The sequence below is a fragment of the Microplitis mediator genome, chromosome 7 (assembly GCF_029852145.1).
Source record: "Microplitis mediator isolate UGA2020A chromosome 7, iyMicMedi2.1, whole genome shotgun sequence".
NCBI lineage: Eukaryota > Metazoa > Arthropoda > Insecta > Hymenoptera > Braconidae > Microplitis > Microplitis mediator.
Genome location: NC_079975.1, coordinates 1,571,093 through 1,584,166, shown reverse-complemented (window position 1 = coordinate 1,584,166; position 13,074 = coordinate 1,571,093). Strand labels below are relative to the sequence as shown.

Here is a 13,074-nt window from a genome sequence, read left to right as displayed (position 1 = left end):
TACGACCATCTCCATCCATCTCCACCCATGTCCACCAACCCTCATATGGGCTCGAACTCAAAAAATAAATTTTTCTAAGGACTTTAAAGGGCTTTTCTTACTAAAAGACATCGTAATGAACAAAAAACGTTAATATTATGATGAGTTATTCCCAACAGGAAAAAAGTTAGAGGCTACTCGATGGAAAATCATCTACGACCATCTCCACCCATCTCCACCCATGTCCACCAACCCTCATATGGGCTCGAACTCAAAAAATAAATTTTTCTAAGGACTTTGAAGGGCTTTTCTTACTAAAAGACATCATAATGAACAAAAAACGTTAATATTATGATGAGTTATTCCCAACAGGAAAAAAGTTAGAGGCTACTCGATGGAATATCATCTACGACCATCTCCACCCATCTCCACCCATGTCCACCAACCCTCATATGGGCTCGAACTTAAAAAATAAATTTTTCTAAGGACTTTAAAGGGCTTTTCTTACTAAAAGACATCGTAATGAACAAAAAACGTTAATATTATGATGAGTTATTCCCAACAGGAAAAAAGTTAGAGGCTACTCGATGGAAAATCATCTACGACCATCTCCACCCATCTCCACCCATGTCCACCAACCCTCATATGGGCTCGAACTCAAAAAATAAATTTTTCTAAGGACTTTAAAGGGCTTTTCTTACTAAAAGACATCGTAATGAACAAAAAACGTTAATATTATGATGAGTTATTCCCAACAGGAAAAAAGTTAGAGGCTACTCGATGGAAAATCATCTACGACCATCTCCACCCATCTCCACCCATGTCCACCAACCCTCATATGGACTCGAACTCGGAAAATAAATTTTTCTAAGGACTTTGAAGGGCTTTTCTTACTAAAAGACATCATAATGAACAAAAAACGTTAATATTATGATGAGTTATTCCCAACAGGAAAAAAGTTAGAGGCTACTCGATGGAATATCATCTACGACCATCTCCACCCATCTCCACCCATGTCCACCAACCCTCATATGGGCTCGAACTCAAAAAATAAATTTTTCTAAGGACTTTAAAGGGCTTTTCTTACTAAAAGACATCGTAATGAACAAAAAACGTTAATATTATGATGAGTTATTCCCAACAGGAAAAAAGTTAGAGGCTACTCGATGGAAAATCATCTACGACCATCTCCATCCATCTCCACCCATCTCCACCCATGTCCACCCATGTCCACCCACCCTCATATGGGCTCGAACTCAAAAAATAAATTTTTCTAAGGACTTTGAAGGGCTTTTCTTACTAAAAGACATCATAATGAACAAAAAACGTTAATATTATGATGAGTTATTCCCAACAGGAAAAAAGTTAGAGGCTACTCGATGGAAAATCATCTACGACCATCTCCACCCATCTCCACCCATGTCCACCAACCCTCATATGGGCTCGAACTCAAAAAATAAATTTTTCTAAGGACTTTGAAGGGCTTTTCTTACTAAAAGACATCATAATGAACAAAAAACGTTAATATTATGATGAGTTATTCCCAACAGGAAAAAAGTTAGAGGCTACTCGATGGAAAATCATCTACGACCATCTCCACCCATCTCCACCCATGTCCACCAACCCTCATATGGGCTCGAACTCAAAAAATAAATTTTTCTAAGGACTTTGAAGGGCTTTTCTTACTAAAAGACATCATAATGAACAAAAAACGTTAATATTATTATGAGTTATTCCCAACAGGAAAAAAGTTAGAGGCTACTCGATGGAAAATCATCTACGACCATCTCCACCCATCTCCACCCATGTCCACCAACCCTCATATGGACTCGAACTCGAAAAATAAATATTCTAAGGACTTTGAAGGGCTTTTCTTACTAAAAGACATCATAATGAACAAAAAACGTTGATATTATGATGAGTTATTCCCAACAGGAAAAAAGTTAGAGGCTACTCGATGGAAAATCATCTACGACCATCTCCATCCATCTCCACCCATCTCCACCCATGTCCACCCATTTCCACCCACCCTCATATGGGCTCGAACTCAAAAAATAAATTTTTCTAAGGACTTTGAAGGGCTTTTCTTACTAAAAGACATCATAATGAACAAAAAACGTTAATATTATGATGAGTTATTCCCAACAGGAAAAAAGTTAGAGGCTACTCGATGGAAAATCATCTACGACCATCTCCACCCATCTCCACCCATGTCCACCAACCCTCATATGGGCTCGAACTCAAAAAATAAATTTTTCTAAGGACTTTGAAGGGCTTTTCTTACTAAAAGACATCATAATGAACAAAAAACGTTAATATTATGATGAGTTATTCCCAACAGGAAAAAAGTTAGAGGCTACTCGATGGAAAATCATCTACGACCATCTCCATCCATCTCCACCCATCTCCACCCATGTCCACCCATGTCCACCCACCCTCATATGGGCTCGAACTCAAAAAATAAATTTTTCTAAGGACTTTGAAGGGCTTTTCTTACTAAAAGACATCATAATGAACAAAAAACGTTAATATTATGATGAGTTATTCCCAACAGGAAAAAAGTTAGAGGCTACTCGATGGAAAATCATCTACGACCATCTCCACCCATCTCCACCCATGTCCACCAACCCTCATATGGGCTCGAACTCAAAAAATAAATTTTTCTAAGGACTTTGAAGGGCTTTTCTTACTAAAAGACATCATAATGAACAAAAAACGTTAATATTATGATGAGTTATTCCCAACAGGAAAAAAGTTAGAGGCTACTCGATGGAAAATCATCTACGACCATCTCCACCCATCTCCACCCATGTCCACCAACCCTCATATGGGCTCGAACTCAAAAAATAAATTTTTCTAAGGACTTTGAAGGGCTTTTCTTACTAAAAGACATCATAATGAACAAAAAACGTTAATATTATTATGAGTTATTCCCAACAGGAAAAAAGTTAGAGGCTACTCGATGGAAAATCATCTACGACCATCTCCACCCATCTCCACCCATGTCCACCAACCCTCATATGGACTCGAACTCGAAAAATAAATATTCTAAGGACTTTGAAGGGCTTTTCTTACTAAAAGACATCATAATGAACAAAAAACGTTGATATTATGATGAGTTATTCCCAACAGGAAAAAAGTTAGAGGCTACTCGATGGAAAATCATCTACGACCATCTTCACCCATCTCCACCCATGTCCACCAACCCTCATATGGACTCGAACTCGGAAAATAAATTTTTCTAAGGACTTTGAAGGGCTTTTCTTACTAAAAGATATTATAATGAACAAAAAACGTTGATATTATGCCGAGTTATTCCCAACAGGAAAAAAGTTAGAGGCTACTCGATGGAAAATCATCTACGACCATCTTCACCCATCTCCACCCATGTCCACCAACCCTTATATGGGCTCGAACTCAAAAAATAAATTTTTCTAAGGACTTTGAAGGGCTTTTCTTACTTAAAGACATCATAATGAACAAAAAACGTTAATATTATGATGAGTTATTCCCAACAGGAAAAAAGTTAGAGGCTACTCGATGGAAAATCATCTACGACCATCTCCACCCATCTCCACCCATGTCCACCAACCCTCATATGGGCTCGAACTCAAAAAATAAATTTTTCTAAGGACTTTGAAGGGCTTTTCTTACTAAAAGACATCATAATGAACAAAAAACGTTAATATTATGATGAGTTATTCCCAACAGGAAAAAAGTTAGAGGCTACTCGATGGAAAATCATCTACGACCATCTCCACCCATCTCCACCTATGTCCACCAACCCTCATATGGGCTCGAACTCAAAAAATAAATTTTTCTAAGGACTTTGAAGGGCTTTTCTTACTAAAAGACATCATAATGAACAAAAAACGTTAATATTATGATGAGTTATTCCCAACAGGAAAAAAGTTAGAGGCTACTCGATGGAAAATCATCTACGACCATCTCCACCCATCTCCACCCATGTCCACCAACCCTCATATGGGCTCGAACTCAAAAAATAAATTTTTCTAAGGACTTTGAAGGGCTTTTCTTACTTAAAGACATCATAATGAACAAAAAACGTTAATATTATGATGAGTTATTCCCAACAGGAAAAAAGTTAGAGGCTACTCGATGGAAAATCATCTACGACCATCTCCACCCATCTCCACCTATGTCCACCAACCCTCATATGGGCTCGAACTCAAAAAATAAATTTTTCTAAGGACTTTGAAGGGCTTTTCTTACTAAAAGACATCATAATGAACAAAAAACGTTAATATTATGATGAGTTATTCCCAACAGGAAAAAAGTTAGAGGCTACTCGATGGAAAATCATCTACGACCATCTCCACCCATCTCCACCTATGTCCACCAACCCTCATATGGGCTCGAATTAAAAAAATAAATTTTTCTAAGGACTTTGAAGGGCTTTTCTTACTAAAAGACATCATAATGAACAAAAAACGTTAATATTATGATGAGTTATTCCCAACAGGAAAAAAGTTAGAGGCTACTCGATGGAAAATCATCTACGACCATCTCCACCCATCTCCACCCATGTCCACCAACCCTCATATGGGCTCGAACTCAAAAAATAAATTTTTCTAAGGACTTTGAAGGGCTTTTCTTACTAAAAGACATCATAATGAACAAAAAACGTTAATATTATGATGAGTTATTCCCAACAGGAAAAAAGTTAGAGGCTACTCGATGGAAAATCATCTACGACCATCTCCACCCATCTCCACCCATGTCCACCAACCCTCATATGGGCTCGAACTCAAAAAATAAATTTTTCTAAGGACTTTGAAGGGCTTTTCTTACTAAAAGACATCATAATGAACAAAAAACGTTAATATTATGATGAGTTATTCCCAACAGGAAAAAAGTTAGAGGCTACTCGATGGAAAATCATCTACGACCATCTCCACCCATCTCCACCCATGTCCACCAACCCTCATATGGGCTCGAACTCAAAAAATAAATTTTTCTAAGGACTTTGAAGGGCTTTTCTTACTAAAAGACATCATAATGAACAAAAAACGTTAATATTATGATGAGTTATTCCCAACAGGAAAAAAGTTAGAGGCTACTCGATGGAAAATCATCTACGACCATCTCCACCCATCTCCACCTATGTCCACCAACCCTCATATGGGCTCGAACTCAAAAAATAAATTTTTCTAAGGACTTTGAAGGGCTTTTCTTACTAAAAGACATCATAATGAACAAAAAACGTTAATATTATGATGAGTTATTCCCAACAGGAAAAAAGTTAGAGGCTACTCGATGGAAAATCATCTACGACCATCTCCACCCATCTCCACCCATGTCCACCAACCCTCATATGGGCTCGAACTCAAAAAATAAATTTTTCTAAGGACTTTGAAGGGCTTTTCTTACTAAAAGACATCATAATGAACAAAAAACGTTAATATTATGATGAGTTATTCCCAACAGGAAAAAAGTTAGAGGCTACTCGATGGAAAATCATCTACGAACATCTCCACCCATCTCCACCTATGTCCACCAACCCTCATATGGGCTCGAACTCAAAAAATAAATTTTTCTAAGGACTTTGAAGGGCTTTTCTTACTAAAAGACATCATAATGAACAAAAAACGTTAATATTATGATGAGTTATTCCCAACAGGAAAAAAGTTAGAGGCTACTCGATGGAAAATCATCTACGACCATCTCCACCCATCTCCACCCATGTCCACCAACCCTCATATGGGCTCGAACTCAAAAAATAAATTTTTCTAAGGACTTTGAAGGGCTTTTTTTACTAAAAGACATCATAATGAACAAAAAACGTTAATATTATGATGAGTTATTCCCAACAGGAAAAAAGTTAGAGGCTACTCGATGGAAAATCATCTACGACCATCTCCACCCATCTCCACCCATGTCCACCAACCCTCATATGGGCTCGAACTCAAAAAATAAATTTTTCTAAGGACTTTGAAGGGCTTTTCTTACTAAAAGACATCATAATGAACAAAAAACGTTAATATTATGATGAGTTATTCCCAACAGGAAAAAAGTTAGAGGCTACTCGATGGAAAATCATCTACGACCATCTCCACCCATCTCCACCCATGTCCACCAACCCTCATATGGGCTCGAACTCAAAAAATAAATTTTTCTAAGGACTTTGAAGGGCTTTTCTTACTAAAAGACATCATAATGAACAAAAAACGTTAATATTATGATGAGTTATTCCCAACAGGAAAAAAGTTAGAGGCTACTCGATGGAAAATCATCTACGACCATCTCCACCCATCTCCACCCATGTCCACCAACCCTCATATGGGCTCGAACTCAAAAAATAAATTTTTCTAAGGACTTTGAAGGGCTTTTCTTACTAAAAGACATCATAATGAACAAAAAACGTTAATATTATGATGAGTTATTCCCAACAGGAAAAAAGTTAGAGGCTACTCGATGGAAAATCATCTACGACCATCTCCACCCATCTCCACCTATGTCCACCAACCCTCATATGGGCTCGAACTCAAAAAATAAATTTTTCTAAGGACTTTGAAGGGCTTTTCTTACTAAAAGACATCATAATGAACAAAAAACGTTAATATTATGATGAGTTATTCCCAACACGAAAAAAGTTAGAGGCTACTCGACGGAAAATCATCTACGACCATCTCCACCCATCTCCACCCATGTCCACCAACTCTCATATGGGCTCGAACTCAAAAAATAAATTTTTCTAAGGACTTTGAAGGGCTTTTCTTACTAAAAGACATCATAATGAACAAAAAACGTTCATATTATGATGAGTTATTCCCAACAGAAAAAAAGTTAGAGGCTACTCGATGGAAAATCATCTACGACCATCTCCACCCATCTCCACCTATGTCCACCAACCCTCATATGGGCTCGAACTCAAAAAATAAATTTTTCTAAGGACTTTGAAGGGCTTTTCTTACTAAAAGACATCATAATGAACAAAAAACGTTAATATTATGATGAGTTATTCCCAACACGAAAAAAGTTAGAGGCTACTCGACGGAAAATCATCTACGACCATCTCCACCCATCTCCACCCATGTCCACCAACCCTCATATGGGCTCGAACTCAAAAAATAAATTTTTCTAAGGACTTTGAAGGGCTTTTCTTACTAAAAGACATCATAATGAACAAAAAACGTTAATATTATGATGAGTTATTCCCAACACGAAAAAAGTTAGAGGCTACTCGACGGAAAATCATCTACGACCATCTCCACCCATCTCCACCCATGTCCACCAACCCTCATATGGGCTCGAACTCAAAAAATAAATTTTTCTAAGGACTTTGAAGGGCTTTTCTTACTAAAAGACATCATAATGAACAAAAAACGTTAATATTATGATGAGTTATTCCCAACAGGAAAAAAGTTAGAGGCTACTCGATGGAAAATCATCTACGACCATCTCCACCCATCTCCACCCATGTCCACCAACCCTCATATGGGCTCGAACTCAAAAAATAAATTTTTCTAAGGACTTTGAAGGGCTTTTTTTACTAAAAGACATCATAATGAACAAAAAACGTTAATATTATGATGAGTTATTCCCAACACGAAAAAAGTTAGAGGCTACTCGACGGAAAATCATCTACGACCATCTCCACCCATCTCCACCCATGTCCACCAACCCTCATATGGGCTCGAACTCAAAAAATAAATTTTTCTAAGGACTTTGAAGGGCTTTTCTTACTAAAAGACATCATAATGAACAAAAAACGTTAATATTATGATGAGTTATTCCCAACACGAAAAAAGTTAGAGGCTACTCGACGGAAAATCATCTACGACCATCTCCACCCATCTCCACCCATGTCCACCAACCCTCATATGGGCTCGAACTCAAAAAATAAATTTTTCTAAGGACTTTGAAGGGCTTTTCTTACTAAAAGACATCATAATGAACAAAAAACGTTAATATTATGATGAGTTATTCCCAACAGGAAAAAAGTTAGAGGCTACTCGATGGAAAATCATCTACGACCATCTCCACCCATCTCCACCCATGTCCACCAACCCTCATATGGGCTCGAACTCAAAAAATAAATTTTTCTAAGGACTTTGAAGGGCTTTTCTTACTAAAAGACATCATAATGAACAAAAAACGTTAATATTATGATGAGTTATTCCCAACACGAAAAAAGTTAGAGGCTACTCGACGGAAAATCATCTACGACCATCTCCACCCATCTCCACCCATGTCCACCAACCCTCATATGGGCTCGAACTCAAAAAATAAATTTTTCTAAGGACTTTGAAGGGCTTTTCTTACTAAAAGACATCATAATGAACAAAAAACGTTAATATTATGATGAGTTATTCCCAACACGAAAAAAGTTAGAGGCTACTCGATGGAAAATCATCTACGACCATCTCCACCCATCTCCACCCATGTCCACCAACCCTCATATGGGCTCGAACTCAAAAAATAAATTTTTCTAAGGACTTTGAAGGGCTTTTCTTACTAAAAGACATCATAATGAACAAAAAACGTTAATATTATGATGAGTTATTCCCAACAGGAAAAAAGTTAGAGGCTACTCGATGGAAAATCATCTACGACCATCTCCACCCATCTCCACCCATGTCCACCAACCCTCATATGGGCTCGAACTCAAAAAATAAATTTTTCTAAGGACTTTGAAGGGCTTTTCTTACTAAAAGACATCATAATGAACAAAAAACGTTAATATTATGATGAGTTATTCCCAACACGAAAAAAGTTAGAGGCTACTCGACGGAAAATCATCTACGACCATCTCCACCCATCTCCACCCATGTCCACCAACCCTCATATGGGCTCGAACTCAAAAAATAAATTTTTCTAAGGACTTTGAAGGGCTTTTCTTACTAAAAGACATCATAATGAACAAAAAACGTTAATATTATGATGAGTTATTCCCAACACGAAAAAAGTTAGAGGCTACTCGACGGAAAATCATCTACGACCATCTCCACCCATCTCCACCCATGTCCACCAACCCTCATATGGGCTCGAACTCAAAAAATAAATTTTTCTAAGGACTTTGAAGGGCTTTTCTTACTAAAAGACATCATAATGAACAAAAAACGTTAATATTATGATGAGTTATTCCCAACACGAAAAAAGTTAGAGGCTACTCGACGGAAAATCATCTACGACCATCTCCACCCATCTCCACCCATGTCCACCAACCCTCATATGGGCTCGAACTCAAAAAATAAATTTTTCTAAGGACTTTGAAGGGCTTTTCTTACTAAAAGACATCATAATGAACAAAAAACGTTAATATTATGATGAGTTATTCCCAACAGGAAAAAAGTTAGAGGCTACTCGATGGAAAATCATCTACGACCATCTCCACCCATCTCCACCCATGTCCACCAACCCTCATATGGGCTCGAACTCAAAAAATAAATTTTTCTAAGGACTTTGAAGGGCTTTTTTTACTAAAAGACATCATAATAAACAAAAAACGTTAATATTATGATGAGTTATTCCCAACAGGAAAAAAGTTAGAGGCTACTCGATGGAAAATCATCTACGACCATCTCCACCCATCTCCACCCATGTCCACCAACCCTCATATGGGCTCGAACTCAAAAAATAAATTTTTCTAAGGACTTTGAAGGGCTTTTTTTACTAAAAGACATCATAATGAACAAAAAACGTTAATATTATGATGAGTTATTCCCAACACGAAAAAAGTTAGAGGCTACTCGACGGAAAATCATCTACGACCATCTCCACCCATCTCCACCCATGTCCACCAACCCTCATATGGGCTCGAACTCAAAAAATAAATTTTTCTAAGGACTTTGAAGGGCTTTTCTTACTAAAAGACATCATAATGAACAAAAAACGTTAATATTATGATGAGTTATTCCCAACACGAAAAAAGTTAGAGGCTACTCGACGGAAAATCATCTACGACCATCTCCACCCATCTCCACCCATGTCCACCAACCCTCATATGGGCTCGAACTCAAAAAATAAATTTTTCTAAGGACTTTGAAGGGCTTTTCTTACTAAAAGACATCATAATGAACAAAAAACGTTAATATTATGATGAGTTATTCCCAACAGGAAAAAAGTTAGAGGCTACTCGATGGAAAATCATCTACGACCATCTCCACCCATCTCCACCCATGTCCACCAACCCTCATATGGGCTCGAACTCAAAAAATAAATTTTTCTAAGGACTTTGAAGGGCTTTTCTTACTAAAAGACATCATAATGAACAAAAAACGTTAATATTATGATGAGTTATTCCCAACACGAAAAAAGTTAGAGGCTACTCGACGGAAAATCATCTACGACCATCTCCACCCATCTCCACCCATGTCCACCAACCCTCATATGGGCTCGAACTCAAAAAATAAATTTTTCTAAGGACTTTGAAGGGCTTTTCTTACTAAAAGACATCATAATGAACAAAAAACGTTAATATTATGATGAGTTATTCCCAACACGAAAAAAGTTAGAGGCTACTCGATGGAAAATCATCTACGACCATCTCCACCCATCTCCACCCATGTCCACCAACCCTCATATGGGCTCGAACTCAAAAAATAAATTTTTCTAAGGACTTTGAAGGGCTTTTCTTACTAAAAGACATCATAATGAACAAAAAACGTTAATATTATGATGAGTTATTCCCAACAGGAAAAAAGTTAGAGGCTACTCGATGGAAAATCATCTACGACCATCTCCACCCATCTCCACCCATGTCCACCAACCCTCATATGGGCTCGAACTCAAAAAATAAATTTTTCTAAGGACTTTGAAGGGCTTTTCTTACTAAAAGACATCATAATGAACAAAAAACGTTAATATTATGATGAGTTATTCCCAACACGAAAAAAGTTAGAGGCTACTCGACGGAAAATCATCTACGACCATCTCCACCCATCTCCACCCATGTCCACCAACCCTCATATGGGCTCGAACTCAAAAAATAAATTTTTCTAAGGACTTTGAAGGGCTTTTCTTACTAAAAGACATCATAATGAACAAAAAACGTTAATATTATGATGAGTTATTCCCAACACGAAAAAAGTTAGAGGCTACTCGACGGAAAATCATCTACGACCATCTCCACCCATCTCCACCCATGTCCACCAACCCTCATATGGGCTCGAACTCAAAAAATAAATTTTTCTAAGGACTTTGAAGGGCTTTTCTTACTAAAAGACATCATAATGAACAAAAAACGTTAATATTATGATGAGTTATTCCCAACACGAAAAAAGTTAGAGGCTACTCGACGGAAAATCATCTACGACCATCTCCACCCATCTCCACCCATGTCCACCAACCCTCATATGGGCTCGAACTCAAAAAATAAATTTTTCTAAGGACTTTGAAGGGCTTTTCTTACTAAAAGACATCATAATGAACAAAAAACGTTAATATTATGATGAGTTATTCCCAACAGGAAAAAAGTTAGAGGCTACTCGATGGAAAATCATCTACGACCATCTCCACCCATCTCCACCCATGTCCACCAACCCTCATATGGGCTCGAACTCAAAAAATAAATTTTTCTAAGGACTTTGAAGGGCTTTTTTTACTAAAAGACATCATAATGAACAAAAAACGTTAATATTATGATGAGTTATTCCCAACAGGAAAAAAGTTAGAGGCTACTCGATGGAAAATCATCTACGACCATCTCCACCCATCTCCACCCATGTCCACCAACCCTCATATGGGCTCGAACTCAAAAAATAAATTTTTCTAAGGACTTTGAAGGGCTTTTCTTACTAAAAGACATCATAATGAACAAAAAACGTTAATATTATGATGAGTTATTCCCAACAGGAAAAAAGTTAGAGGCTACTCGATGGAAAATCATCTACGACCATCTCCACCCATCTCCACCCATGTCCACTAACCCTCATATGGGCTCGAACTCAAAAAATAAATTTTTCTAAGGACTTTGAAGGGCTTTTTTTACTAAAAGACATCATAATGAACAAAAAACGTTAATATTATGATGAGGTATTCCCAACAGGAAAAAAGTTAGAGGCTACTCGATGGAAAATCATCTACGACCATCTCCACCCATCTCCACCCATGTCCACCAACCCTCATATGGACTCGAACTCGAAAAATAAATTTTTCTAAGGACTTTGAAGGGCTTTTCCTACTAAAAGATATCATAATGAACAAAAAACGTTAATATCATGATGAGTTATTCCCAACAGGAAAAAAGTTAGAGGCCACTCTTTATAAAAATACCCACAGTGTCATCCTTATCTGAATAGATTAGAATAAATTAGCAGAGTTGTTAACGCTCAAAAATTTACCCCGATCCCAGATTGGTTATTTCCTCGTTCCCACCTTAAGTTTGTTCTCTAATACTCTCAAATCAACTGAATATAACTAAACTCACCTTATTTAAATTAATTATACAATTGAACATTTTAATGTTAGCGACAATATGCAGCGAAATCATGGGTACGCACTCAACAATCATTTCCATGCTGTTCCAGATCCTGGTCAGTCTAAATATCTGCGTACAATAAATTTAAAAATTTATTCAACTTCCCCATCTACGGATTAGTTGACAAAAAAACAACAATAGTATTAATTTTTACTCAACCTCCGGTACAAAAATACTTTGGACAGTAAAAATTGATATGAAATTCAGTATTCGGCGGGAGTGTTGCGACTGATAAGGCCATCCACCAAATGAACAAAGCATCAGTTTCCCTATCCGCCAGTCTGGATGGTTAAAAAACTTCATAGCAAAGACGATTCAACGTTTATCGTTTGATGACAAACCCGTTTGTTGTTACATTTACTACAGTGTAATTATTAAATTAACTATTCCTGTAAATTTTTAATGCCTTTTTATACAAAGACGTAACGAGCCTCAAACAACCGAATCCAATTTTAAAGATTCTCTTTGCTGGTAAGTCACGCATGTCTGCAATCAATATTTTTCCGTTTCAACTCACGCTGCAGAGCTACAGTCTATCAGAAACCTTTGGACTATTCATCTTTTTATGGAAAATTTAACTTGCAAGTCAAAAAGATCCCAAGTAAATTAAATTGTTGCTACTTCTGGTCTTTGTATTTTACTTTGGAGTGAAA

General features: G+C 37.2%; 1 protein-coding gene across 1 annotated transcript in view; it reads right to left on the bottom strand.

The window, feature by feature from the left end:
- LOC130671732 (odorant receptor 22a-like) overlaps positions 1 to 12,809 on the bottom strand; it is a 37,709-nt gene extending 24,900 nt beyond the window's left edge. The window contains exons 1-2 of the mRNA XM_057475795.1: positions 12,581 to 12,809; positions 12,371 to 12,490 (exon numbers count right to left, since the gene is read on the bottom strand). Of these exons, the coding sequence (XP_057331778.1) occupies positions 12,371 to 12,490; positions 12,581 to 12,724 (264 nt within the window). The 5' untranslated portion in view covers positions 12,725 to 12,809. The remainder of the gene's footprint in view (positions 1 to 12,370; positions 12,491 to 12,580) is intronic.
- Between the last annotated feature and the right edge of the window lie 265 nt (positions 12,810 to 13,074).